The sequence below is a fragment of the Staurois parvus genome, unplaced genomic scaffold (assembly GCF_062004578.1).
Source record: "Staurois parvus isolate SC_StPar_1 unplaced genomic scaffold, SC_StPar_1.0 ptg001622l, whole genome shotgun sequence".
Taxonomy (NCBI): Eukaryota; Metazoa; Chordata; class Amphibia; order Anura; family Ranidae; genus Staurois; species Staurois parvus.
The window spans coordinates 591,397-613,171 of record NW_028319418.1 but is presented as its reverse complement, the minus strand read 5'-3'; the positions used below and the strand labels follow the sequence as shown (position 1 = coordinate 613,171).

Below are 21,775 nucleotides of genomic sequence, written 5' to 3'. Positions count from 1 at the left end.
AAAGGCTGTGTTGGCCATTTACTCCAATCTGTGTTATGTTTTTCTTTAATGACAGTTTATAGGGGGGTATGTGAGAGAGTGAGATGGTGGTGTAGGGGTCTTGACTAGCCTATCTCTTGTGCACTAGTCATAGTTATTCAGCTGCCCTGGTTAAAATAGGCACTGGCAAAATGCTTGCTGATGTATTGTTTAGCATAGATGTGCATGGCTTAGCATTGTCTGTGGTGCTTCACTGATGGGTGATGAGCAACACTTTTCCATGTTATGTTTCAGGACATTCAGTTTAGTTTGTATTTTACCAGATAGCTCTGTATGCTCCTATTTTATATTCTATGGGGGGATTTAGTAAAATGGCTGCACTGTGCATGGTAGCCAATCAGCTTCTAACGTCACCTTCTTCAATTAAGCTATAGCAATAAAACTTGGAAACTGATTGGTTTTTAGGCAGAGTTGCACCAGATTTTGCACTCTCCAGTTTTAGTAAATAACCCACTATATTTATACTAGGACCCACATTTTTGTTAAACTGCTCTGCTTGTTTGCAGTTATTCCAATCGACATTCTCATGTTGCATGCAAGAAGCAACCCTTTATTTATTCCCAATAAGAATTTTAACATAGAACAAGAAGAACATATATATGTATGTGTGTAAACATTTGCATTACTATAAAATAGTGAACAGATTTCTATTTAGAGTAAACAGACGTACAGATAGAGAGATACAAACAACTTTATGGTCATATTTTCTAACTTCTAAAGCAGTCAGTAAAGAAGCTGACCACATTATTTTCATAGAATAAGTAGAATAGGAACCCTAAAGTTTATTGGGGGGCAACAATTCAATTATTTATAAGCGCAATTTATTGGGAAAGTCTTGAATTTTTGTATTATAATATATTTTTAATTTAGGTTTTCAGTCCCCAGCATATTTTTTTATTAAATAATACATTAATTAATAATATTTTGTGCTGCTTAAAGAAAAGAAAACTGGTAGAATTGGAATGTTTTTGAAGGTTCATCATCTGGTCTGTCATCCTTTTGGGTTGAAAGTATACCTGATATATCCATGTTTATTCGGGTAAGCGATTAGCTGAGTAAGAGTAAGGAAGCCAGCCCCAGGACATACACCTTGAAAAATACATCAGCAAGGACAGCTTCCATGCTTCCATCCTCATAGTTTCCCTTTGACATGAATATGCCAAGTGACTTGTTCCCACCTAGAAAACATTTGACCCAATGAATAATGTTACAGATAAATTTATTGAATACATTTTATACCTGGTATTAGTCTAACATGCATGAATAAAGAGTGGGTTGTGTTAGAAATAATTTAGCTTCCAGAAAAGAATAAAGCTCTTTTCTTTTCTCAGAATTAAATAAGACATAGGGCTAGTCATACCATTAGAGTAAACCTGTGGGAACTACAAATCTACTAAAATAAAAGCTGTAAGAAACCACTTCAGATTTTGTCTTCTGGGGTTCCTGGAGCTTCCCTGCAGTGTTTCCTCTTCCTCATAATGTAAATAGGGACCACTCCTTGCCTCCATACAACATTGCAATGTCCAGCACCTAAACACCTTATCAGAAAGCACAGGAGATATCAGAGAGATATGGGTCATAGGGTGTGCTGGTATAGATTTTTGAGAAATTATCTATTTACAGCAACTTTGGATGGGCTTCAAGCGGCAACGGAAGAACAAAACCTGAATCTAAAAGGTAAATGCTGAAAGATTTTACTGTCAGCTACTTCCCACAGCATTTAGATTAGCAGATTAAAAGTCACAGAAATACTGTAAATTTTCAGAAGGGAATTACGTGTTATGAGATCCAACACATATCCATGCTTATTTGTATCCTACCAGCTCACATGAACTATGAACCAGAGTCCTGTGCTTACATTTGCACTGAGAACAGATGCAAAGTCATGACATTTTCAAGTGCTTTCTGTTAAGGTCAGCCCTTACTTATTAATTAACAGATTCATTTCAAGACCATCTCAAGTGCCAGGTATAAGGGTATGGGAATCCTATATTGTATATACAGATAACTTTATCTTACAGCAATGTGAATGAATACTTTATGGTAAGCCTTGGTTCTGCTTTTGTCAAACAGTGTCAAATCTGTTTAATTTACAGTAATAGACCAAAATTTATCATAAATATGTTCCAACTGAACACTGCATTCCATGCATGTTAAATTTAAATGCAAATGAAATCTGTGTGGTTGATTTACTAAAAGAGTGAAACGTGTTTATTTAACTTTCTAACAGAACACAGCTTCATTTTATTGTTTTGCTACATGAAAATTCTCTGCTCATTAAGTAAATCAACCCTCAAGCAGCAAAGTGTCTGTAAGTGATCACCTGATCTACAAAACAGTCAGTTTCTTAGTTTTTATAGGATACTGTACACAGCTATTCTCAACCTGGGTCCCTCCAGAGTTTGCTAGAGGTTTCTTGAGTTGTGGCTTTTTGACTTCCAAACTGGCAAGGACTGCATTGTCCTTGGTCCAAGGCCACTTTCAGAGGCAGTTGCAAGGCAGCAATGATCTTTTCAGCTGTCTGTAAGGGTGGCATTCCAACCACCACTAAAATGAGTGGCAGGGTATTCTGAAGACTGACCACCAATGCAAGGGGCAGTTTTCCAATAAGCCTCTATTAATGAATTTTAGTAGGGGCTCCCTGGGACCTGAAAATTATGTAAAGATTCCTCTGGAATAAAAAAAAAGCTGTAGCTTGTTAAAAGGCCATGTCAAGTCTAGATTAGCAAAGCTGACCAAATGAAAATCTGTTCCACTGGTGATCTGGCAAAATGAACCCCATTATTTGGTCTGCCCGACATTTATTTTCCCTTGTTGGATTCTGTCAAGTGACTAAAGCTCACCCAAGGGCCAGAAAGCATCCTGTTTGCATTCTTTAGACAAGGGGGTTCACTTTACAGTAAAATTTTCAGAAGAACCCCAGCTGTATCCTGTGGAATGTTAAAACATGCAATATTAATTTTGCTTGTCCAAGATCAGCAGCATTTCCCAATTGCAATAATGTGTGATCTGCTACCTGTCACCTGAGACAGCTTGGGTTAATTTGCCAGATGAGGAATCTAAATTTACCTCAAACAGAAGATGTTGTTTTGTTTTCAATTTCTCTTTAGCTTGATGGCTACATATGGCGCTAATGTATAAAAAATGTGCAATTTGATTCTCAATTCATTCTCAAGCCTGGACTGTAGAAATTTCGGTAGCTGATTGGCCGTTATGGACAACAAGAAGTCTTTCCTATTACACATATTTTATACACTAGTCTCATTATCTTTACTTTGCCAAACCTAAAGGTGATTTCTGTTAAGATAAAAAAAAAACATCTATTTTATTGGCTCCATTTAGAAGAAAGTGTGAGATTCACTATTAAGACACAGTTGTGTTTAGTTAGACCTGGCATAGCTGAACAACAAATTTTACTAATGTGTAAAGCTGCTGAAAGGGGTTTTTTCCTTCTATAGTAGTAGGCATATAGGGGATGTTATATGCACTCTAAAGTTTCTACTCCATGCATGGAATGCAGTAAAACCGTTTCCTACATCATAAAACCATTTTGTTTTATTAGATGTTTGTCCTCAGATAATAGGTTCAATTCACATCACATGCGGTATTTCCATTTCCATGACTTTTTTTCTTTGTAAAATTATTTAAAACATAACACAAACATTTAAACGGTGTAGTTGAATATACCACACTAATTTTTTTTTATACGTTTTTTAAGAAGAAAAAATATTATCACATGGGTTCCATAAAATAGAAATCAGAGAGAGGAAGGGATATAATACACAAAGTGCCAACATCCCTAATGAATCCAATGAGAGGAAAAGTCCTTTTTTTTTGGAGGGACGTTAATGGCACAATTTATGTGTATGATAAATTTCAACAATTCAAGAGATTTTTTATAAAAACAGTATGAAATTTTATTTATACAATCTTCAAAAAGAAATATAAAGCTACAATACATATTGCGGCGGTGTCATCAGAGATGGTATTGCAAATCTAATCATGGATCATGCATGGTTTGCATTTGACGTGTTTCGAGATCAACAAAAATCTCTTCTTTTTTTTTATTATTATTAGTTTGTTTTCTGTTTTTATTTTTTTCTATTATTACTATAATGGTTTGCACACATGTTTTCTTCTTTAGGTATATTACCCCATATTGGGCTGTCTTTCATATCTCAATCCTGATTTTTATCAGGTCATCAACACTTTCTCACGCAAATTCCTTGTGGTCATCGCTTTGCACTCATTGTAGGTGCGTCTAGTTCTTAAACTTAAAATTTCTCGAGGGCTTATGATATCCAATTGATATTAATATTGCTTTTTTTTATTCACATTGCAGCACTGCCCTATCAGTACCAACCAGCAGGTAATCTTGTTGATGGTGCATTTGGGTGGGGCCCCTTCAGGAAGCGTTTGGGCGGCATTATTCATCCACTGGTCTCAGTTTTTTCTTTATTAATTTTTGTTTCATCATTTTTGCCTGAGATGTATGAGAAATCTGTGGCTGTTTTCACCTAACAATTTGTTCTTAATATTTCCTGGCGGTTTTTACCTCACATGGAATCATGTAAGTGTATAACCATATTGTAAAGTATCAAATTGTTTACAATAATTTGTTTGCGTCATGTATATTGATATATATATGTTTGTTATAGACGTCATGCCTTCTTGAGCACTTCTGAAGAAGAGATTTTTTTTTATCTCAAAGTGCGTCAAGTGCAAACCATGCATGAAACATTATTAGATTTGCAACACCATCTCTGATGACACCGCTGCAATATGTATTGTAGCTTTATATTTATTTTTGAAGATTGTAAAAATAAAATTTTGTACTGTTTTATAAAAAATCTCTTTTGAATTGTTGAAATTTATCATACACGTAAATTGTACTGTTAAAGTCCCACCAAAAAGAGGACCCCCCTTAAAATAGAAATCACATCATGCTGATGATAACTAAGTTTCAATGTGGTGCTTATTGAAAAGAATAGGAAAAAAAGCCACAAGAGGTAATGATAAAATATGAGATGAAATAATAAAAATGAAAAAATAGGATATTTGGGCATCAAATGCACAATTAATTAAAAAAAACAAATTTGCAATTAATGCATATAAATGTCTGAGTTTTAGGAGAACATTATCATGTGATAAAATACCAACCTGAGTTGGTGACTCCCCTATCTCAGTGAATTGAGCATATTATCTCTGAGGTCCCATGTACAGGTGTGCATTGAGGCAACAATTGCTAAAGCATATACACAGCTGCTCTATGTCCAGTGTGTTGCAGTGTCACTCATTACCAATAGCACCCCCATGCATTGTACAATAGAGTGAACAATGTAGCGTAGTGTGCCGTGTTGCTAAAAAAGGGTCCTATGCATTTTTGGATCAGTTAAGGTGCATTGGCAGCCTGTTAATAATGCATGGCCACTTTAATGCAACTTGAGTTAATGCACTACAAAAGATCACTAAAGTGTAAATCAGGTGTAAAAGTAACTGCAAGCATTTAGAATAGATGTGTTAGTGCCATAGAAAATAATGTGCAGTCTGGAATAGTCCCATTTATTTGGTTTGTAACAAATATAGCAAGTATACCAGATTAGAAGTAAGCGCAGCTCTTGGAAAAACCATCCGGACCCAGCACAATGACTTCCTCAGTTGTGGTAATGGTGGTGGTAGCGGAAGCAGAAGTGACCTTGGAGCAGGTGTTTCCAGCAACTGCAGAGGTTTCAGTGACGGTATTGGTCTCGGCTGGTTTACTGCAGTATGAATCAAGTGTAAATGGCTGTGTATTTGGAACTGTGGTTTCAGAAGTGGTTATGCTGGTGTCTGTGCTGTTACTATATGCCTTTGGTTCTGTATCTCCAACAAGAATCATGAATGATGTAGGAGCAATGGAATTTGTAATTTTAGTGTAGATTTTACTAGGGCTAATTGTCTTCATCTCAATTCTAACTGTTGTGGTTTCATTTATTTCTAGACTTTTCACCTCTTTGTTGTCAATCACTCTTGACAAAATTCGAACACTTAATACACTTCTGCTTTTCACTGTTGTAACAGTTATATTCTCTTCTGTATAGATATGTGTTGTTGGTATTACAGGTGATGGGGAAGTTGTGTTACAAAATGATGTGGTGTGCTTGGGTGTAGAAGTTGTAATGCCAGGTGTAATAGTGGAAATAGATGTAGTGGTAGGAGTAGTGGTTGTAGTACCAGTTATTGGTTCTGTTGTAGTACTAAATATTGGTTGTGTTGTAGTGGCTGCAGTACTGGAAATTGGATCTGATGTAGGGGTTGTAGTACTAATTGTCGGGAGTGTTATGGTGGTAGTAGTAGTTGTCGGTTCTGTTATAGGGGCTGTAGTACTAGTTGTCGGGAGTATTATGGTGGTAGCAGTAGTAGTTGTCGGTTCTGTTATAGGGGCTGTAGTACTAGTTGTCGGGGGTGTTGTGGTGGTAGTAGTAGTAGTAGTTGTCGGTTCTGTTGTAATGGCTGTAGTACTGGTTGTTGGTTGTGCTGTAGGGGTTATAGTATAAGAAATTGGATCTGATGTAGTGGTTGTAGTACTAGTTGTCGGGGGTGTTGTGGTGGTAGTAGTAGTAATAGTTGTCGGTTCTGCTGTAGGGGTTGTAGTACTAGTTGTCGGGAGTAATATGGTGGTAGAAGTAGTAGTTGTCGGTTCTGTTGTAGAGGCTGTAGTACTAGTTGTCGGGAGTGTTGTGGTGGTAGTAGTAGTAGTAGTTGTCGGTTCTGTTATAGGGGCTGTAGTGCTAGTTGTCGGGAGTGTTGTGGTGGTAGTAGTAGTAGTAGTTGTCGGTTCTGTTATAGGGGCTGTAGTGCTAGTTGTTGGGAGTGTTGTGGTGGTAGTAGTAGTTGTCAGTTCTGTTGTAGGGACTGTAGTGCTAGTTGTCGGGAGTGTTGTGGTGGTGGTAGTAGTCGATTCTGTTGTAGGGGCTGTAGTGCTAGTTGTCGGGAGTGTTGTGGTGGTGGTAGTAGTCGATTCTGTTGTAGGGGCTGTAGTGATAGTTGTCGGGGGTGTTGTGGTGGTAGTAGTAGTTGTCGGTTCTGTTGTAGGGGCTGTAGTACTAGTTGTTGAGGGTGTTGTGGTAGTAGTAGTTGTCGGTTCTGTTGTAGTAGTTGTCGGTTCGGGTGTAGTACTAGTTGGCGGGGGTGTTGTAGTAGTAGTAGAAGTAGTACCAGTTGTTGAAGTGGAAATTGTCGTAGGTGTGGTAACTGTAGTAGTAGGAAAAGTGAAAATGGGTGGCATTTCTGTAAATAAAAAAAATAAACAATAAATTATAAAATGTACTACCTAATACAATGTCATACAATGAAGTATGTACTGTACAAATTATAAATCTGATTGACCAGTGCTCTTTTATCTCAGCTGCTGAAATCTGTAGCTTCTTTGATCCACTTTAGTCTCTCCCACAGTTCTCTTTGCTATGCAAAGGGGTTGCTTTACTAAAACTGAAGACTGCAAAATTAGGTGGAGTTTCAATCAGCTTCTAACTTCAGCTTGTTCCATTAAGCTTTGACCAAAAAAAGCTGGAAGCTGATTGGTTTTTATACAGAACTACGCCAGATTTTGCTCTCTCCAGTTTTAGCAAATCAACCCCAAAGAGTTTATAAATAACCTATTTTTAGGGATCACCTGGGAGGTTTGAGCTTCTGCTTCCCAATTATTGAACCAATAGTGGCCGCAGAAATGGCCAACCACTTTTTTTTATATAATTTGAAATTTTTTTTATATAATTTTCCTAACGTATGCTTTTGTATTAGTTTATCTCTACTCTTTAGTCTTATTTGTAGCAGGTATCTTTCAGATTCTGCAGATTCAAAATCTGAATATTGATACCTTATCAATGTTTTTCTCTTCTCAGAAAATGTGGTAGAAACAGTTGGAAGCATGGAAGCAATTGACATTTTTTTGAACCTTTCGAAATTATGAACTTTCACAACATAACCACTTTTACACAAAATACTTTTTACACAAAACATATTTAATACTGATTAAGGTCAGGTTTTAGTGCAAATAATTTACTGTACTTTCAGTGGAGACTTTGTTATTTGATAAAATTTGAGGTTTTGTCAAGGATTTGGATGAAAGGCACTATAACCACTTGAAGACCAGGTCTAATTTGACACTTCAGTCCTTCCTCCAATGTAAAATTCTAATTTTTTTTGCTAGAAAATTTTTTTCAGAGGCCCTAGAAAATAAACTGATGGTCATCGTAATTTTTTATATCAAACAGTATTTGTGCAATAGTCTTTTAAACTCAATTATTAAAAGAGAAATATACTTTAATGAGTTTTAATATAAAAAAAACACAATATATACCCAATTTTTGGTAAAATATAAAAGATGATGTTATGCTGAGTAAACACTTATCTAACATGTCACACTTTAAAATTGAGCACACTTGTGGAATGGTGACAAACTAGGATACTTAAAAATCTCCATAGGCGATGATTTAACATATTTTACAGGTTACTAGGTTAGAGTTACAAAAGAGGTCTAGCACTAAAATTATTGCTCTCACTATAACGTTCACGGCAATGCCTTATATGTGTTGTGCGAACATTGTTTACTTATACGTGTGTAACCTACATGTGGGTTCGCCTCTACGCGTGGGCACGGGGGGGCACTTTAAAAAAATTAAAGGGACAGTGTAAAAATATATTTTTTTAATAAAATAAATATTACTAAAATTTTTAAATCACTTTTACTCCTATCACAAAACATGTAAACATCCCTTGTGATAGAAATAAAGCATGACAGGTCCTCTTTATGGAGACATCTGGGGTCTATAAGACCCTAAATCTTTCCTCTACCCTGGAAAGTATGAGATAGAAAAAAATGGATCTAATGCTTTCCAAATGGCAGTGTTTACACCTACCCTAACTGGAAGTGACGAAATGCCATTGCTTTCGGTCTCTCAGTGGTCTCCAAACTGTGTCCTTGGGGCCAGTTGCAGCCCTTTGCTTTCTTTTATCCAGCCCTTGGGGCACTATTTCATTCATCGACACCAATAATGGGGCATAGTTCCTACCAATAACGGGCCATAGTTCATTCCAATGACACTAACAATGGGGCACAGTTCCTGCCAATGACACGAAAGATGGGGCACAGTCCCTCCCAATGACACCAACAATGGGTCCCAATGGCACTAATGATGGGGCACAATTCCTACCAATGAAGCCAGTGATGGGACACAGTTCTTCCCAATTACACCAGTGACGGGGCACAATTTCTCATCAATTACATCAACGATGGGGTACTATTCCTCCCAATCACAAATAATGGGGCACTATTCCTACCAATGACACCAATGATGGGGCACTATTCCTACCAATGACACCAATGATGGGGCACTATTCCTCCCAATGATACCAATGATGAGGCGCAGTTCCTCCCAATGCCACCAACAATGGGGCACAGTTCCTCCCAATGACACCAACAATGGAGCCCAATGACACCAATGATAGAGCACAATTCCTCCAAATGAAGCCAGTGATGGGACACAGTTCTCAATTACACCAGTGACGAGGCACAATTTCTCATCAATAACATCAATGATGGGGCACTATTCCTCCCAATCACTAATGATGGGGCACTATTCCTACCAATGACACCAATGATGGGGCACTATTCTTACCAATGACACCAACAATGGGGCCCAATTACACCAATGATTGGGCACAATTCCTCCCAATGACACCAAGGATGGGGCATTGTTTACTCCAACTGATGCTGGAACATTTCCCTACTCCCTCTAAAAAGTCTTAAGGACAGTAAACTGGTCCTTTGTTTAAAAAGTTTGGAGACCCCTGTCTTAGATCATAAAAATGGCCAGGGACCTTCCGGTCTCTAATTTGCTCTATGATCGGCCGAAAGATCCACTGGATTGGATACTGGGCTCCCAAATAGCACGGGAGAGCTTGGGTAGGCACCAGCGGGAGGGGGGAAAACCCCTACCACCGCCTGATAAGGAACCCAGCATCTAATTAGTTGCTAAGATCGCTTTTACTGTGTAGAACTTTGCCAGCAGGAAACAAATGATACCGGGGTTATGGCTGACAGCTGCAGCTGTAACCCAGGTATATCCATTTGAAGTCAATCATGTACATGATTTGGCAGCAAGTGGATAAATCAAATTGATCAAAAAAATGTGCAAATGAGCTGTTCATAGCTGAATCGCAAACAGTAGTTTTAGTTTCGATTGACTACTTGTCTGTATCAGTGCATCAACCAGAGCTTAGCTAAGACGCTAGACGCTAGATGCTACAAGCAGAGTAACAGATTTGGCCGTTTCTGTTCCTATAATCATGTTATCACTAGTTATATTGAGAAATGGATTACTTAATAAGGGACCAGTGACCTTAAAGTTCAAGCAGAACAGCTATGATTACAGCTCACTACAATACATTTAACCACTTGCCGCCCGGCCTATAGTCAAATGACGGCCGGGCGAAGACCTCATCCGTCCGGGAGGGTGTCATATGATGTCCTTCCCGGATCACACTTTGCACATGCCCGCGGAGCCATGCTGTGTCGAGATCTGTCACTGACCTTGTACCTCGGACACGGCCGATGACAGATCTGTGTACTGGCCCCATTGCCAGTGCCATGTGACCTGCTGTGACCAATTACAGCAGGTCACATGACACTTGTATACAATGGATGGCTTCCTTTCATGCCATCCATTGTATACAAGTGTGTCTAGCTGTGAATGGTCACAGTGATCACATGCACAGGCTGGGCCAATCACAGCTCATTTATGGTAACATTATACTACTTTGGTCATAGTGTAATATGAAAAAAAAAATCTTAAAAAAAGAGAAAAAAATCTAATAAAAAATTTATAAATTTTCTTTTTTTTCGTACTGTCACCAGTCAGTATCCCTGATCACCGCCACACCAGATATATGCTGATGCTGTACTGCACTGGTGACAGTATGCAAAAAAAAAATTGTGAAAAGTAATTTTTTGTCATGAAAAATGAAGAAATTAAACTTCAAAAACTCACCATGCCTCTTAAGAAATACTTTGCACTGTCTACTTTGCAAAAAGGGATCATTTGGGGGATATCTGTACTGTTCTGACATTTTTGGGCCTCAAGAAATTAGATTGGCTGTCAGTACTTAAGGATTGATTAATTTTCATATATATCCCATAGTTTGTGAACTCTATAACTTTCCTACAGACTAAATAATAAATACTAGTTTCAGTTATTTTCACAAAAAAAATGTAGCAGAATACATCTTGGCCTAAATTTATGAAGTACAATTATTTATTTGCAAACTTTTATAACAGAAACAAAGAAAAACTTGATTTATTCCAAAATTTTCTGTCTTTTTTTGTTAATTTAGCAAAAAATAAAAACCCAATGGTGATTAAATACCACCAAAAGAAAGCTCTAGTTGTGTGAACAAAAGGAGAAAATTTTAGTTTGGGTACAGTGTTGCATGACCGCTCAATTGCCATTCAAAGTGTAAGTGCTGAAACCTGAAAATTGGCCTGGGTAGAAAGGGGATAAAATTGCTCAGTATTGAGGTGGTTACTTTTTTAAAAAATACATTAATTGGTATCGTATTTTATCCTTTACTGCTACCTGTTACTGCTAAGTTTAGGCATAAAGGGGCATCATCTAGCCAGAATTCAAATGAACATAGAAAAATGGCTATAAACGTAACAAAAATGATCAGTTTTGGTAAATGCTGGAGACTAATACCAGTTAACCTCCTTAGCGGTGTTCCCGAGTGTAGCTCGGGGTAAAATTTCTAGACCAAAAGCGGTAACCCCGAGCTACACTTGGGCTTACCCTGCGGCGTTCTCTGGGGGTCCCTGCAGCACTTACCTTGTCCTTCGCTCCCGCGATCTGTCCCCTCCAGCGTCCCCGGCCATCTCCTCCGGCCGATGCCGGCATCCGGCACCTGTGTTCCGGTCCCTGTGACGTCAGGACGTACGGGCGCCGGAACCGGCGGGAAATTTGAATTTTTTAAAAAATGTCATTTTTGCTGTCATTGCTATTTCAATGCATTTCACATACATTTTGTCCCTACTGCTTTGTCCTGTGCCCTGCCTGCATTTTGAATGTTCTTTCTGCCTGGAAACTTAGAAAACTCCATGGCGTCCAAAAAGCGTCCCTTTACGTCAAAATCGGTTTTAGAACAGCGATAGTAAATCAGAACCACTTGCAGAATTGAGTGATAATGATTCGTGGGGAAATTCGTCATCAGACACTGAAAACGATTTTGCGACTTTGCTCAGTGATGTGCGAATTTGCCTCAATTTCAAATTTCAGTGTTTTTGGTTTGATTATATTATTGAATTACATTTATTATTGTTATATTATTATTTTTTATGATTATTTATTAAATTATAATTTATGATTTTGTGTTTCAAATTTTATCATATCCGGAATGTTTAATAGACTCTCTTGTTCGGACAGATTTCAGTGAGTTATTCCTAAAAATTACAGCCTACAATAAAAAACTACATATTTCCATGCAAAAAAATGGTACCGCTTTCAGCACAAAAAATCGGAAAGAATCATACCGCCAAGGAGGTTAATGGTTTCTTATGCAAACCATACATAATTCGAATTCTGAACTATTATTTGTCCGAAAATCGAAAACGTTGTTCGCTCAGTAATCCGATGGTGCCATCAATGATTTTGAAAATTGGCCGACAAAGTCATAAAGTTCACCTCATATAACAGGCGAAACTTCTGTTCCTTCCAGGTCACGGCTCATGTGTATATTCTTTTTGGAAAAACAATCGTACGATTTGATAATCATTGAGTCGAAAATCGTTCGTTTTTCATGAATCTTCCACCATGCCCGATCACCAAAAAGGGGAAGAACCACAAAAATCAGCCGGTGCCATTGACCCACTAACAAAGCAAAAATCGGCTGATTATTCTTAGGTCCAATTTTCGGACGAACATTATATGTCTCTCAGGGCCTCTGACTTTGAGATCCTTTTGCTTGAGTTCTCATGTCTACACATCTGCTGCAGCATTTAAAAAAAAAATCACTGTTTTTCTTTGATTTTAGTTAATTTAATAGTGTGGAAAATGCAGTAAGAGGAGCAATAATACCCTAAGGTGAGAAGGAATACCAAAAACTCACATTTTTGTTTCAAGAATAGTCATTTGATTTTCTAATTGTTAGTGGGCTCAAATCGATGTTCTTTTTCAACAGCAGTGACGGGAAAATTCGAAGGGGCAGGAACGAAAACTTTTCTCTATCAAACAAATTTTCAGCCATTGTATGTGGTTATTGTTCAGAAATTACATTCATTTTATCAAATCAAATTGCATGTTAAAAGCAAAAGACAATTTTAGAATGATATTCGTCCATTCATTGAATGTTCAAATAATATTCGTATGACTTTTTCTCACAAATATTCCCGTCTGAAAATCTACACGTGAATGGCCAGCTTAATGGTGTGGAATACTACAGTGGATGTGGGCAAACTGCATCAACTGTGGGAGGAGCTGAAAGGGGCATGGTTAAAGGATTTGTTCATCTGTTAACAAAAAATAATAAAAGCACATTTTTGCAGGTAAAAAAAAAATTTGCATTTATTATTTGTTTGTTTCTGGAGGCTCTAAAGCATTGTACCAGAGATCAGCAGATCGCTGGTGCCACGCAGGTCTCCCTCTGACCTGTCACTGTATTTGCTGGCTCATACATCCCATTTGGGCAAGCAGACACAGGAAAACTCCATGAACTACCACAGCGCTCCACAGCACCGTGGTAGTTCATTGGCAAGTACAAGCTGACAGCTGCAAAGTCTGTCAGAACTTGTAGTGTTCTCATTCACAGAACACTGTGATTGAGTGACATGTCCAGGTGCGCGGGGATCGGGGGAGGTGGTCCAATCGTAACATGTTACGTTACGAAAGGTGAACCTATCCTTTAAACAAAATCTGAGCTTCCTTGTACCCCTAAAATATGCTTTGATTGTTCCACAAGCAATTGTCTCACAGACATATATACACCTCAGCAAAGTAAGGAATGTACAATGTAACAAGTGCAAGCGTGCAGAGTATGTAATGCACAAAATGCTGTGGCCAGGGCTGGGTTAAGGAGTTCATAACCCATAGAGTGCCGGAGTCAGGAGTATGCATTGCAGAGTGAGGGGTCAGGAGTATGTAATTCACAGAGAGCAGGGCTCATAAGTAGGTAATGTGCAAAGTTCAGGAGCCAGGAGTATGTAATGCACAGTGTGCAAGGGTTAGGAGTATGTAATGCACAGGGTACAGGGGTCAGGAGTGTGTAATACACAGAGCGCAGAGCTCAGGAGTATGTAATGCCCATAGTGCAAGGGTCGTGAGCACATAATTCACATGGAGCAGGGGTCAGGAGTATGAAACACACAGGGGTAGATTTACTAAAGGTAAATAGGCTGTGCACTGCAAGTGCACTCCAAGTGCAGTTTCTCTAGATCTGAGGGATCACCTCATTTCAGAGCTCAGATCTAAATCAGCTACACTTGCAGTGCACAGCCCATTTACCTTTAAGTCAACCTCACAGTGTGCAGGGGTCAGGAGTATGTAATACACACAGTGCAGGCATTAGGTAACAGTACAGCGTTCAGGAATACGTAACACAAAGTGTATGGACCAGGAGTACAGAGTGTAGGGGTCAGGAGTGTACAATTTTTCCCCATAAGCAATACTCTCCCCCACTTTTTCCTCTAAGTAAAAATCCCACCTCACCCCCTAAATAAGTCCAGCCCTAATCTGCACAATAACCATCTCCAGCACAAATTCCCTCTGCAAGGCCAACATCTCCCCATATAAAAATGAAAAAATGTTCCCTCCTCCCTGTATAAATTCCTCTCCTTCTGAAATCTTCCCTTCCTCTAGCGTGGGGGTCAGCAACCAGTAGATCGCGATCTGTCAGTAGATTGTGGCCAGGTGACTGGTAGATCACAATCTGGGCTTGTGACTTGCCGTTCCAGAGCATCAAACAGAGTGCAATGCATTAGTTGGATCTGTAGTAAGGAGCAAGGGCCACATAAGCCGATCCCTCCTTTGTAGTTCTGGCTCCTGTCCCATGCAGAGTGATACCAACTGCACTCCACCTCTTATCCCGGCTAGCGGTTTCCAGAGTGGTGCCAGCAGAAAAGAAGAGATCTTCAGGTCAGTGTGAAACAATACACTGGGCATAATAGTACAGGGCTGCTTTCACACTGCAGTTTACCCACACCGTTGGTGCAGTGCAGTGCACCTGCAGCTTTCCTTCGGGTTTGCTGCACTGAGCCTTAGACTTCTATTATATTCTGCATTTTTGTTGCACCTTCTGCAAGCTCACAAAAACTCCTGAATGTACCACACCTGCAGAATATAATAGAAGTCTATGACAATGCGCAGCTAACCCAGGAACCCAGATGCACTGTGCCGCACCTGCAATATGGGTAAACTCCAGTACATTAGTATCAAAGCAGCCTATATTATTGACATATATTTGAAATGCTATAATTTTAGCCATATTCAGTATATTTCAAAATATATTTCAATTAAGATATATATATACTGTATGTTGAAATGCGTTTTTAATTACAAAATATATGAAAGATATTTTTAAAAATACATTTCGAATATATTGTCTTTAAAAATACAAATCTATTTTGGAATGCATTTATTATATTATTATTATTATACAGGATTTATATAGCGCCAACAGTTTGCTCAGTGCTTTAATGCATTTACTAATATATGTAATAATATATGTTAAAATTACTTTTTTATATGTTAAAAAATCTGGTTAAAAAAATTTCACTTTAACAAATAAAGTCATTTTAACATATATTTTTACATATATTTGTAAATGCATTCCAAAAAAGTAGATTTGTATTTTTAAAGACATACAGTATTTTTGAAATGTATTTTTACAAATATTTTTCATATATTTTGTAAGAAAAATGCATTTCAACATAGTGTGTGTGTGTGTTTATTGACATATATTGAATATGGCCAAAATTGTAGCATTTCAAATATGTGTCAATATATTCGGGAAGCATATTTTTAAAATATATTTCAAATATATTTTCTTCCATGTGGGGAGCCCCCTGCTTCCTCTCTCTCTGATGAATTGAGTGTATATATATATATATATATATATATATATATATATATATATTTTTTTTTTTTTTTTAAAAGCATAATTTATACTGTAAAAAGAGCATATCCTAAATTCTTACCTAGACAAGATTGTATCCCCACCTGCTGCATGTACACAGATGTGCGCCAGGCTTGAACACTGAGAGAGCCCTGTGACACCTCTGTGTATGTGCTGGAACCCTAGAACATCTGTGCATGTGCAGATTATCACATGCAAAAACTGGGATTAGGGAGGTCTGAAAATGTTACTGTCTTCGTGCAAATCACCTGCACCTGGGCAGATGTGCCAATGTCGCCAAGTCTGTGGGTACATGTACGTAGGTGCCATATGGGCGGTGCCCAAGGAGGGAGGTGGGCAAAGCTATCAGGCAGGTGAACTTCGCTTCTGATGAAGTTCCACTTTATGCTTCATAAAAATTGATTACTGTAAATACTTGGTATGTGTTGTATTAAAGTGAAACTTTACCCAAAAGAAGAAGTTCTGCTTATTTACATCCCCCCCCCCCATATTGCCAAATTTGGCACTTTTTGGAGGGAGCAGGTACCTGGTTTTGACAGGTACCCACTCCCACTTCTAATCAGATGCGCCGCAGCGGTGTGAGACAGAAGTTCGTCCCCCCTACTTCCCTTGAAGCCTTCTGAGACACTTCACAGGTCTCAGAAGAATGCTGGACTATTCACAAAGCACAGCATGCTTCGCACATGCACAGTATGAAACCAGCTGCAAAGCCGAAAAGCTTCACTGGCAGTTACCCTTACTGAAGATGCCGGCATCTGCCCCCGAAGCCAATTGAAGAACCAGCTCGGGTGAGGACATCCCTGGATCCCTGGACAGGTAAGTGTTCTTATATTAAAAGTCAGCCGCTACAGTATTTGTAGCTTCTGACTTTTAATTGTTTTGGGGGAGAGCCTGGAGCTCCCCTTTAATGTAAACCCTATAATTCATGTACCTATCTCTACTGAGCTATCTCTTACATACAGGTTGCAGCCCTTGACAGTCCCATATTCAAAGCTTAACAACTACAAAATACCTTCCACTTTGACAATTTCTGATGTAGTCAAAAAACAGAGACTGTAATCAACAATAGGATTAATGAGCAATCCTATCTGTACATGTGTCGGACATTGCAAATCTTTGTTAGCAAACTCACGGGGTCTCTTTTTTTAAAAAAAATCACTTTGCAAATAATACCCATAATATTTGTAATATGTGTGTAATTTCAGATTCTACATGTTGCCTTTTGCAGAGCGAATGCAAAATTCCCTAATATTCAATCAAAAGAGAAAAATAGCCATAAGAACTATTGACCATATTGTTTAAAAGTAAGGTTTGAGCTTTCTTTTTTCCCCCTTTGATACTTACCTAGGTGGATGAAGTATCGGTCTGATGCTGCATCTGTCCCCTGCCTTTTCTAAATCCGCATGCACACTGGACGTTTTTACAGCGGCTGTTTTTGGCTTTTGATGTTTTTTTATACAGCCAGTAAACCCCCCAGCATGTTATCCTATGTGTCCATGCACACCTAACACTGAAAAACGCAGCAAAAACATGGTAAAATGGTGCAAACCAGCATTTTTGGAAGTTTTGTTTGACCAAAAAAAAATATACTGCCTTCTCTAGTGCTCACTGGAGCACTGGACATTGGAGGGGAGAGAGTGACTGGCTCAGGCGTTGGGGTGAATCCTGAATTTAAAGTCAGGATCTTTCCTGAGCCTGGACTGACTGAGTGAAAACAGGTCACAGGAGTGCAGAACAATCTGCACTCCTGTGATCCACAGGAGAAGTATAGTCAAAACAGCTTTGGCTGTACTCCTCCTTTTAACCACTTCCCGACCGGCCGTTGCATATAAACGGCCGGACGGTGGCAGTGCAGGGTCGGGTGGCCGTCTATAAACGGCCTCCCCGCACCCTGCTTGTGCGCGCTCCCTGGGAGCACGCAGCACCGCGATCCGGTGCCCGCTGTGTCCTCCGGACACAGTGAAACACCGATCGTCGGACGGGACCTCTGTACGAGGTCCCGATCATGTGATCACTGATTGGCCAATCAGTGATCACATGCAAAGTAGTAAGCAAGATGTCACTTGTGACATCATTGCTTACTACGTGTGAAATCTGTGAATGATCACAGAGGTCACATGGTACAAACCTATTCACAACAGACTTGTACCATGTGACAAGCTGTGACCAATCATAGCAAAGTCAGTACTTCTCAATGAGTGCATGAATGCACACAGAGAGAAAGAAAAATGATTGCTTTTACATCCTATATGGGTGTAAAAGCAATGTGTAAAAAAAAAAAAAAAATCTTCATCACCCCCCACAAGTAGTACAGTGTCACCATGCTGACACTGTACTGCAGTATGTAAAAAAAGTATGTAAAAAAAAGTATGTCAGTATGACAGTATGTAAAAAAAAAAAAATAAAAATAAAAAATATAAATAAAAATGTAAAAAAAAATGTTTAAAAATTATAATTTTTGTTATAAACTAATTTGGATTTTTTTTTTTTACTAAAAAGATAACGGAATAAATTTTGGGAAAGATTTATGATGAAATATTATTTATTTGCAAAATTTTATAAAAAAAACACTTTTTTTCAAAATTTTTGGACTTTTTCATTTACATAGCAAAAAAAATAAAAATCCCAGCGGTGAATAAATACCACCAAAATAAAGCTTTATCTGTTTAAAAAAAATGGTAAAAAATTCATTTGGGTACAGCGTTGCATGCCCGCGTAATTGTCATTCAAAGCGTGATAGCGCTGAAAGCTGAAAACTGCCCTGGTCAGGAAGGGGGTAAAAGTGTCCGGTCTTGAAGTGGTTAAGGAGCATTCTCCAATAAAGAAAAGAATGTAACACTATAGGCTAAGAACATTCAGCCAGCAGGGGAAATAATATGAGGGACCCTCAGCACTGTGTACAGTATTTGGAAATTCCTGTGTAAATGGCCAAATAAATAGTTGTTTGGTCAAGCAACCCTCCAGCTGCAGTGCGAAGTGAACCATTTAGCAGTGGTATTACTAGAGGGTGCCAGCACCCTAACAACCAGGAGCCCTGAGTGGAAAGCTGTCACATTTAGCAGTGGTAGAATTATCATTTCTAAATGTTTCTCTTCAAACTGTAGTTGGAAGTTTGCTTGTCTGAACACCTATTCATTCAGTCATTCATACAGGAATCTTCATAGACTGTACACAGTGCTGAGGAATGCCTCTTATTATTTCCCTTACTGTTCTTGGCCTATAGTGTTAGGCTATTTTCTCTATTGGTGAATGATATTTAACTCTTATGGTCATGTAGTGCCCTCTAGTTTAGTTAGAGATTTGCTAGAAGCCTGGGTAGGAGTCAGCCTGGGAGTCAGTGAGGTCACTTCAGGTTAGGCTGGAAGGCTGTACAGGTCAGGGCTTCTGGAGCCCTTCCATCCTTCTAGAAACTACTGGCACGTTCTAGAAGAAGGGCGAAGGAGGCCTAGATTAGCATGTTTGAGGGAGCCTGGCTAATCTCCAGGCAGAAAGCCTGGCATGGTGGCTGAGACAACCCTTAAATATTTGAGATCCTGGTCAGTAGGGGAGTCGGGTGGAAAATGGAGTGAGAAAGTGCTGCTGGAGTGGAGGGAGGGGGCCCCAAGGAGGGGAGTCTGCATACAGGCTGAAGCTGGACAGAAGGCCCTCCACTGTCCCACAGTCTACCTAGGAGTGACAGCCTGTCAGCAGGGAAGGAGCCAGCCCAGCGTAAGGCCTGAAAGCAGCTTCAACCTCTAAAAGCTACAGGAACAGGGTGGTGTATATAGTTCTACTCCACCTGAGCCAAAGAAGGAGAGGGCGGTGAGGTGAAATACCCAACTAGTTCTTCCTAGGACTACATAATTTGTATGTCTCAGAATTCATTGCTCAAGGACACCCTCAAGACAGCTAGGTGGATGAGGAGATGTTCATCTGGGGTCTGAGCAGATTCACTAAAGGGGATCAAGTGTGCCTATCCAAGTTGTTAACCCCTAATAAAACAACAAAAAACAAGCTTGTGGATTGTTTACTAACTCTGAAAGAAAGTGTGGAAAATGCATGTTGCATGACTGTGCAGAGAGCTTAGGGGGACCTAAAAACTCAGTGGCCCTCAAGAGGGCTCATCTGGGATTTCCCTATAGCAGTCTGCACAGCCATTGCCCCTAGCAACCAGCAACCATTGAGTCAGAAGATTGTTATGTGCTGTCAAGTGGTCACAGGACTCACAAAAACCCAGTGAGAGGGTAGTGTTACAGTCATATGTCCTACTGGCTATTTTTCTCTTAGGATTTAACATTAGGGAACATTACATTTGCCAGGTGTGTAGGCAGTTTGAAGCTTGTTCTAGTTGGGTGCTGCCCTGAATGGGAGGATAGGGGTTAATGCCTTTCCTGGTTCTTCAGTTTTTGGTTATCTCTAAGTCTGACTCACTGAGCCTGTGCTATAAAGGAGGGACAGTGGTTTGGAAGAGAAATTATCTGAAGAATGCTGAGAGCCCAGAGCCCTGGACCAGAGAAAATTGGGAAGCTGCACCCAGGAGTTGTACAAAAATGCCTACTGCCGTAATGTAGAAAGTCCTCTGTACCTGGAGTTCTCCCTCGAAGACACGAGCTGCTAGGTAATGCCACAGATGGACTTTTTAGCACAAGGACTCTACCTTTTGCAGGTATGCCAGGGCAGCACATAGCCTGAGTAGGGTAAAGGATTAGGGACTGTGTCACGTTGGACTCTGTACTGTCTACACTCTATTCAGTAAAGCGTTGAAACCTTGACTTTTGCCTGGTCTGAAGTTATTCAAAAGGGATGTAACGCAAGTAACCGGCACAACTTTGCACTTAGTTTAAAGCTTGGGTCACTAGCACATGGGGTATGAAAAGTCAGCACGTTAAGAGTCATTCTAGTGAAAGTTATACATGTGGCTGCCATGAGCAAGGGAAGGCACAGTCAGCAAACAGCCTGTCGTAAGCGTGTATCTGTTATAAGTGGAACGGCGTCTAGCTGCGAGGGAGATGTGTCTGCACTCCCTATGCCACATTACACCTCCTATAGCAACCAGAGTGAAGTTACACCACAGAGGCACAGAAGTACAGAAGGTCAAGAGTTAAATTCAAGTGCACATTGGAGCCTGTGCTATGTGCACAGTGGGGTTCCACACTGCTACTGGGACCGGTGGTGGCAAACGCTGGACAGGTGGCTGTGGTCAGTGTTTGACATGGCCCACCTAATTGCAAGCTACAGTGAGAAGATGTACATTTAGACGGGGACCCAAAAGTAACTGGAGAACAGTTATGGTACTAGTGTACATAGTGCATCAGTCATCTCTAATGTCAGAGGTCCACCTTGGGATCTAGCGTTCCTTCATGACTGCCTTAGCCTTGTCCCAGGGCATTGATGAAACAACAATAAAACAAAGATACCTCATGTGTAGGAGAATGACCCTGTCTCAGGTGCCTAGCATAGCCTAGAAGAACCCACCCTGGGGGTAGTCCTCTTATGTGACCCAGACTTTGTGCCCAAGAAGTTGACAGTTGAAAGGCAACAAATAGAAACTATCAGTGATACATGCAGGAGTCAATGCTTCAAGACTCCACTGCTGTAA

The 21,775-nt window shown here is 39.5% G+C and overlaps 1 protein-coding gene across 1 annotated transcript in view; it reads right to left on the bottom strand.

Moving 5' to 3' along the window:
- Positions 1-568: 568 nt before the first annotated feature.
- Positions 569-21,775, bottom strand: part of LOC149435035 (uncharacterized) — a 46,305-nt gene continuing 25,098 nt past the window's right edge. Inside the window, exons 5-6 of the mRNA XM_089663090.1 lie at positions 5,635-7,308; positions 569-1,217 (exon numbers count right to left, since the gene is read on the bottom strand). Coding sequence (XP_089519216.1) covers positions 5,639-7,308 — 1,670 coding nt within the window. The 3' untranslated portion in view covers positions 569-1,217; positions 5,635-5,638. The remainder of the gene's footprint in view (positions 1,218-5,634; positions 7,309-21,775) is intronic.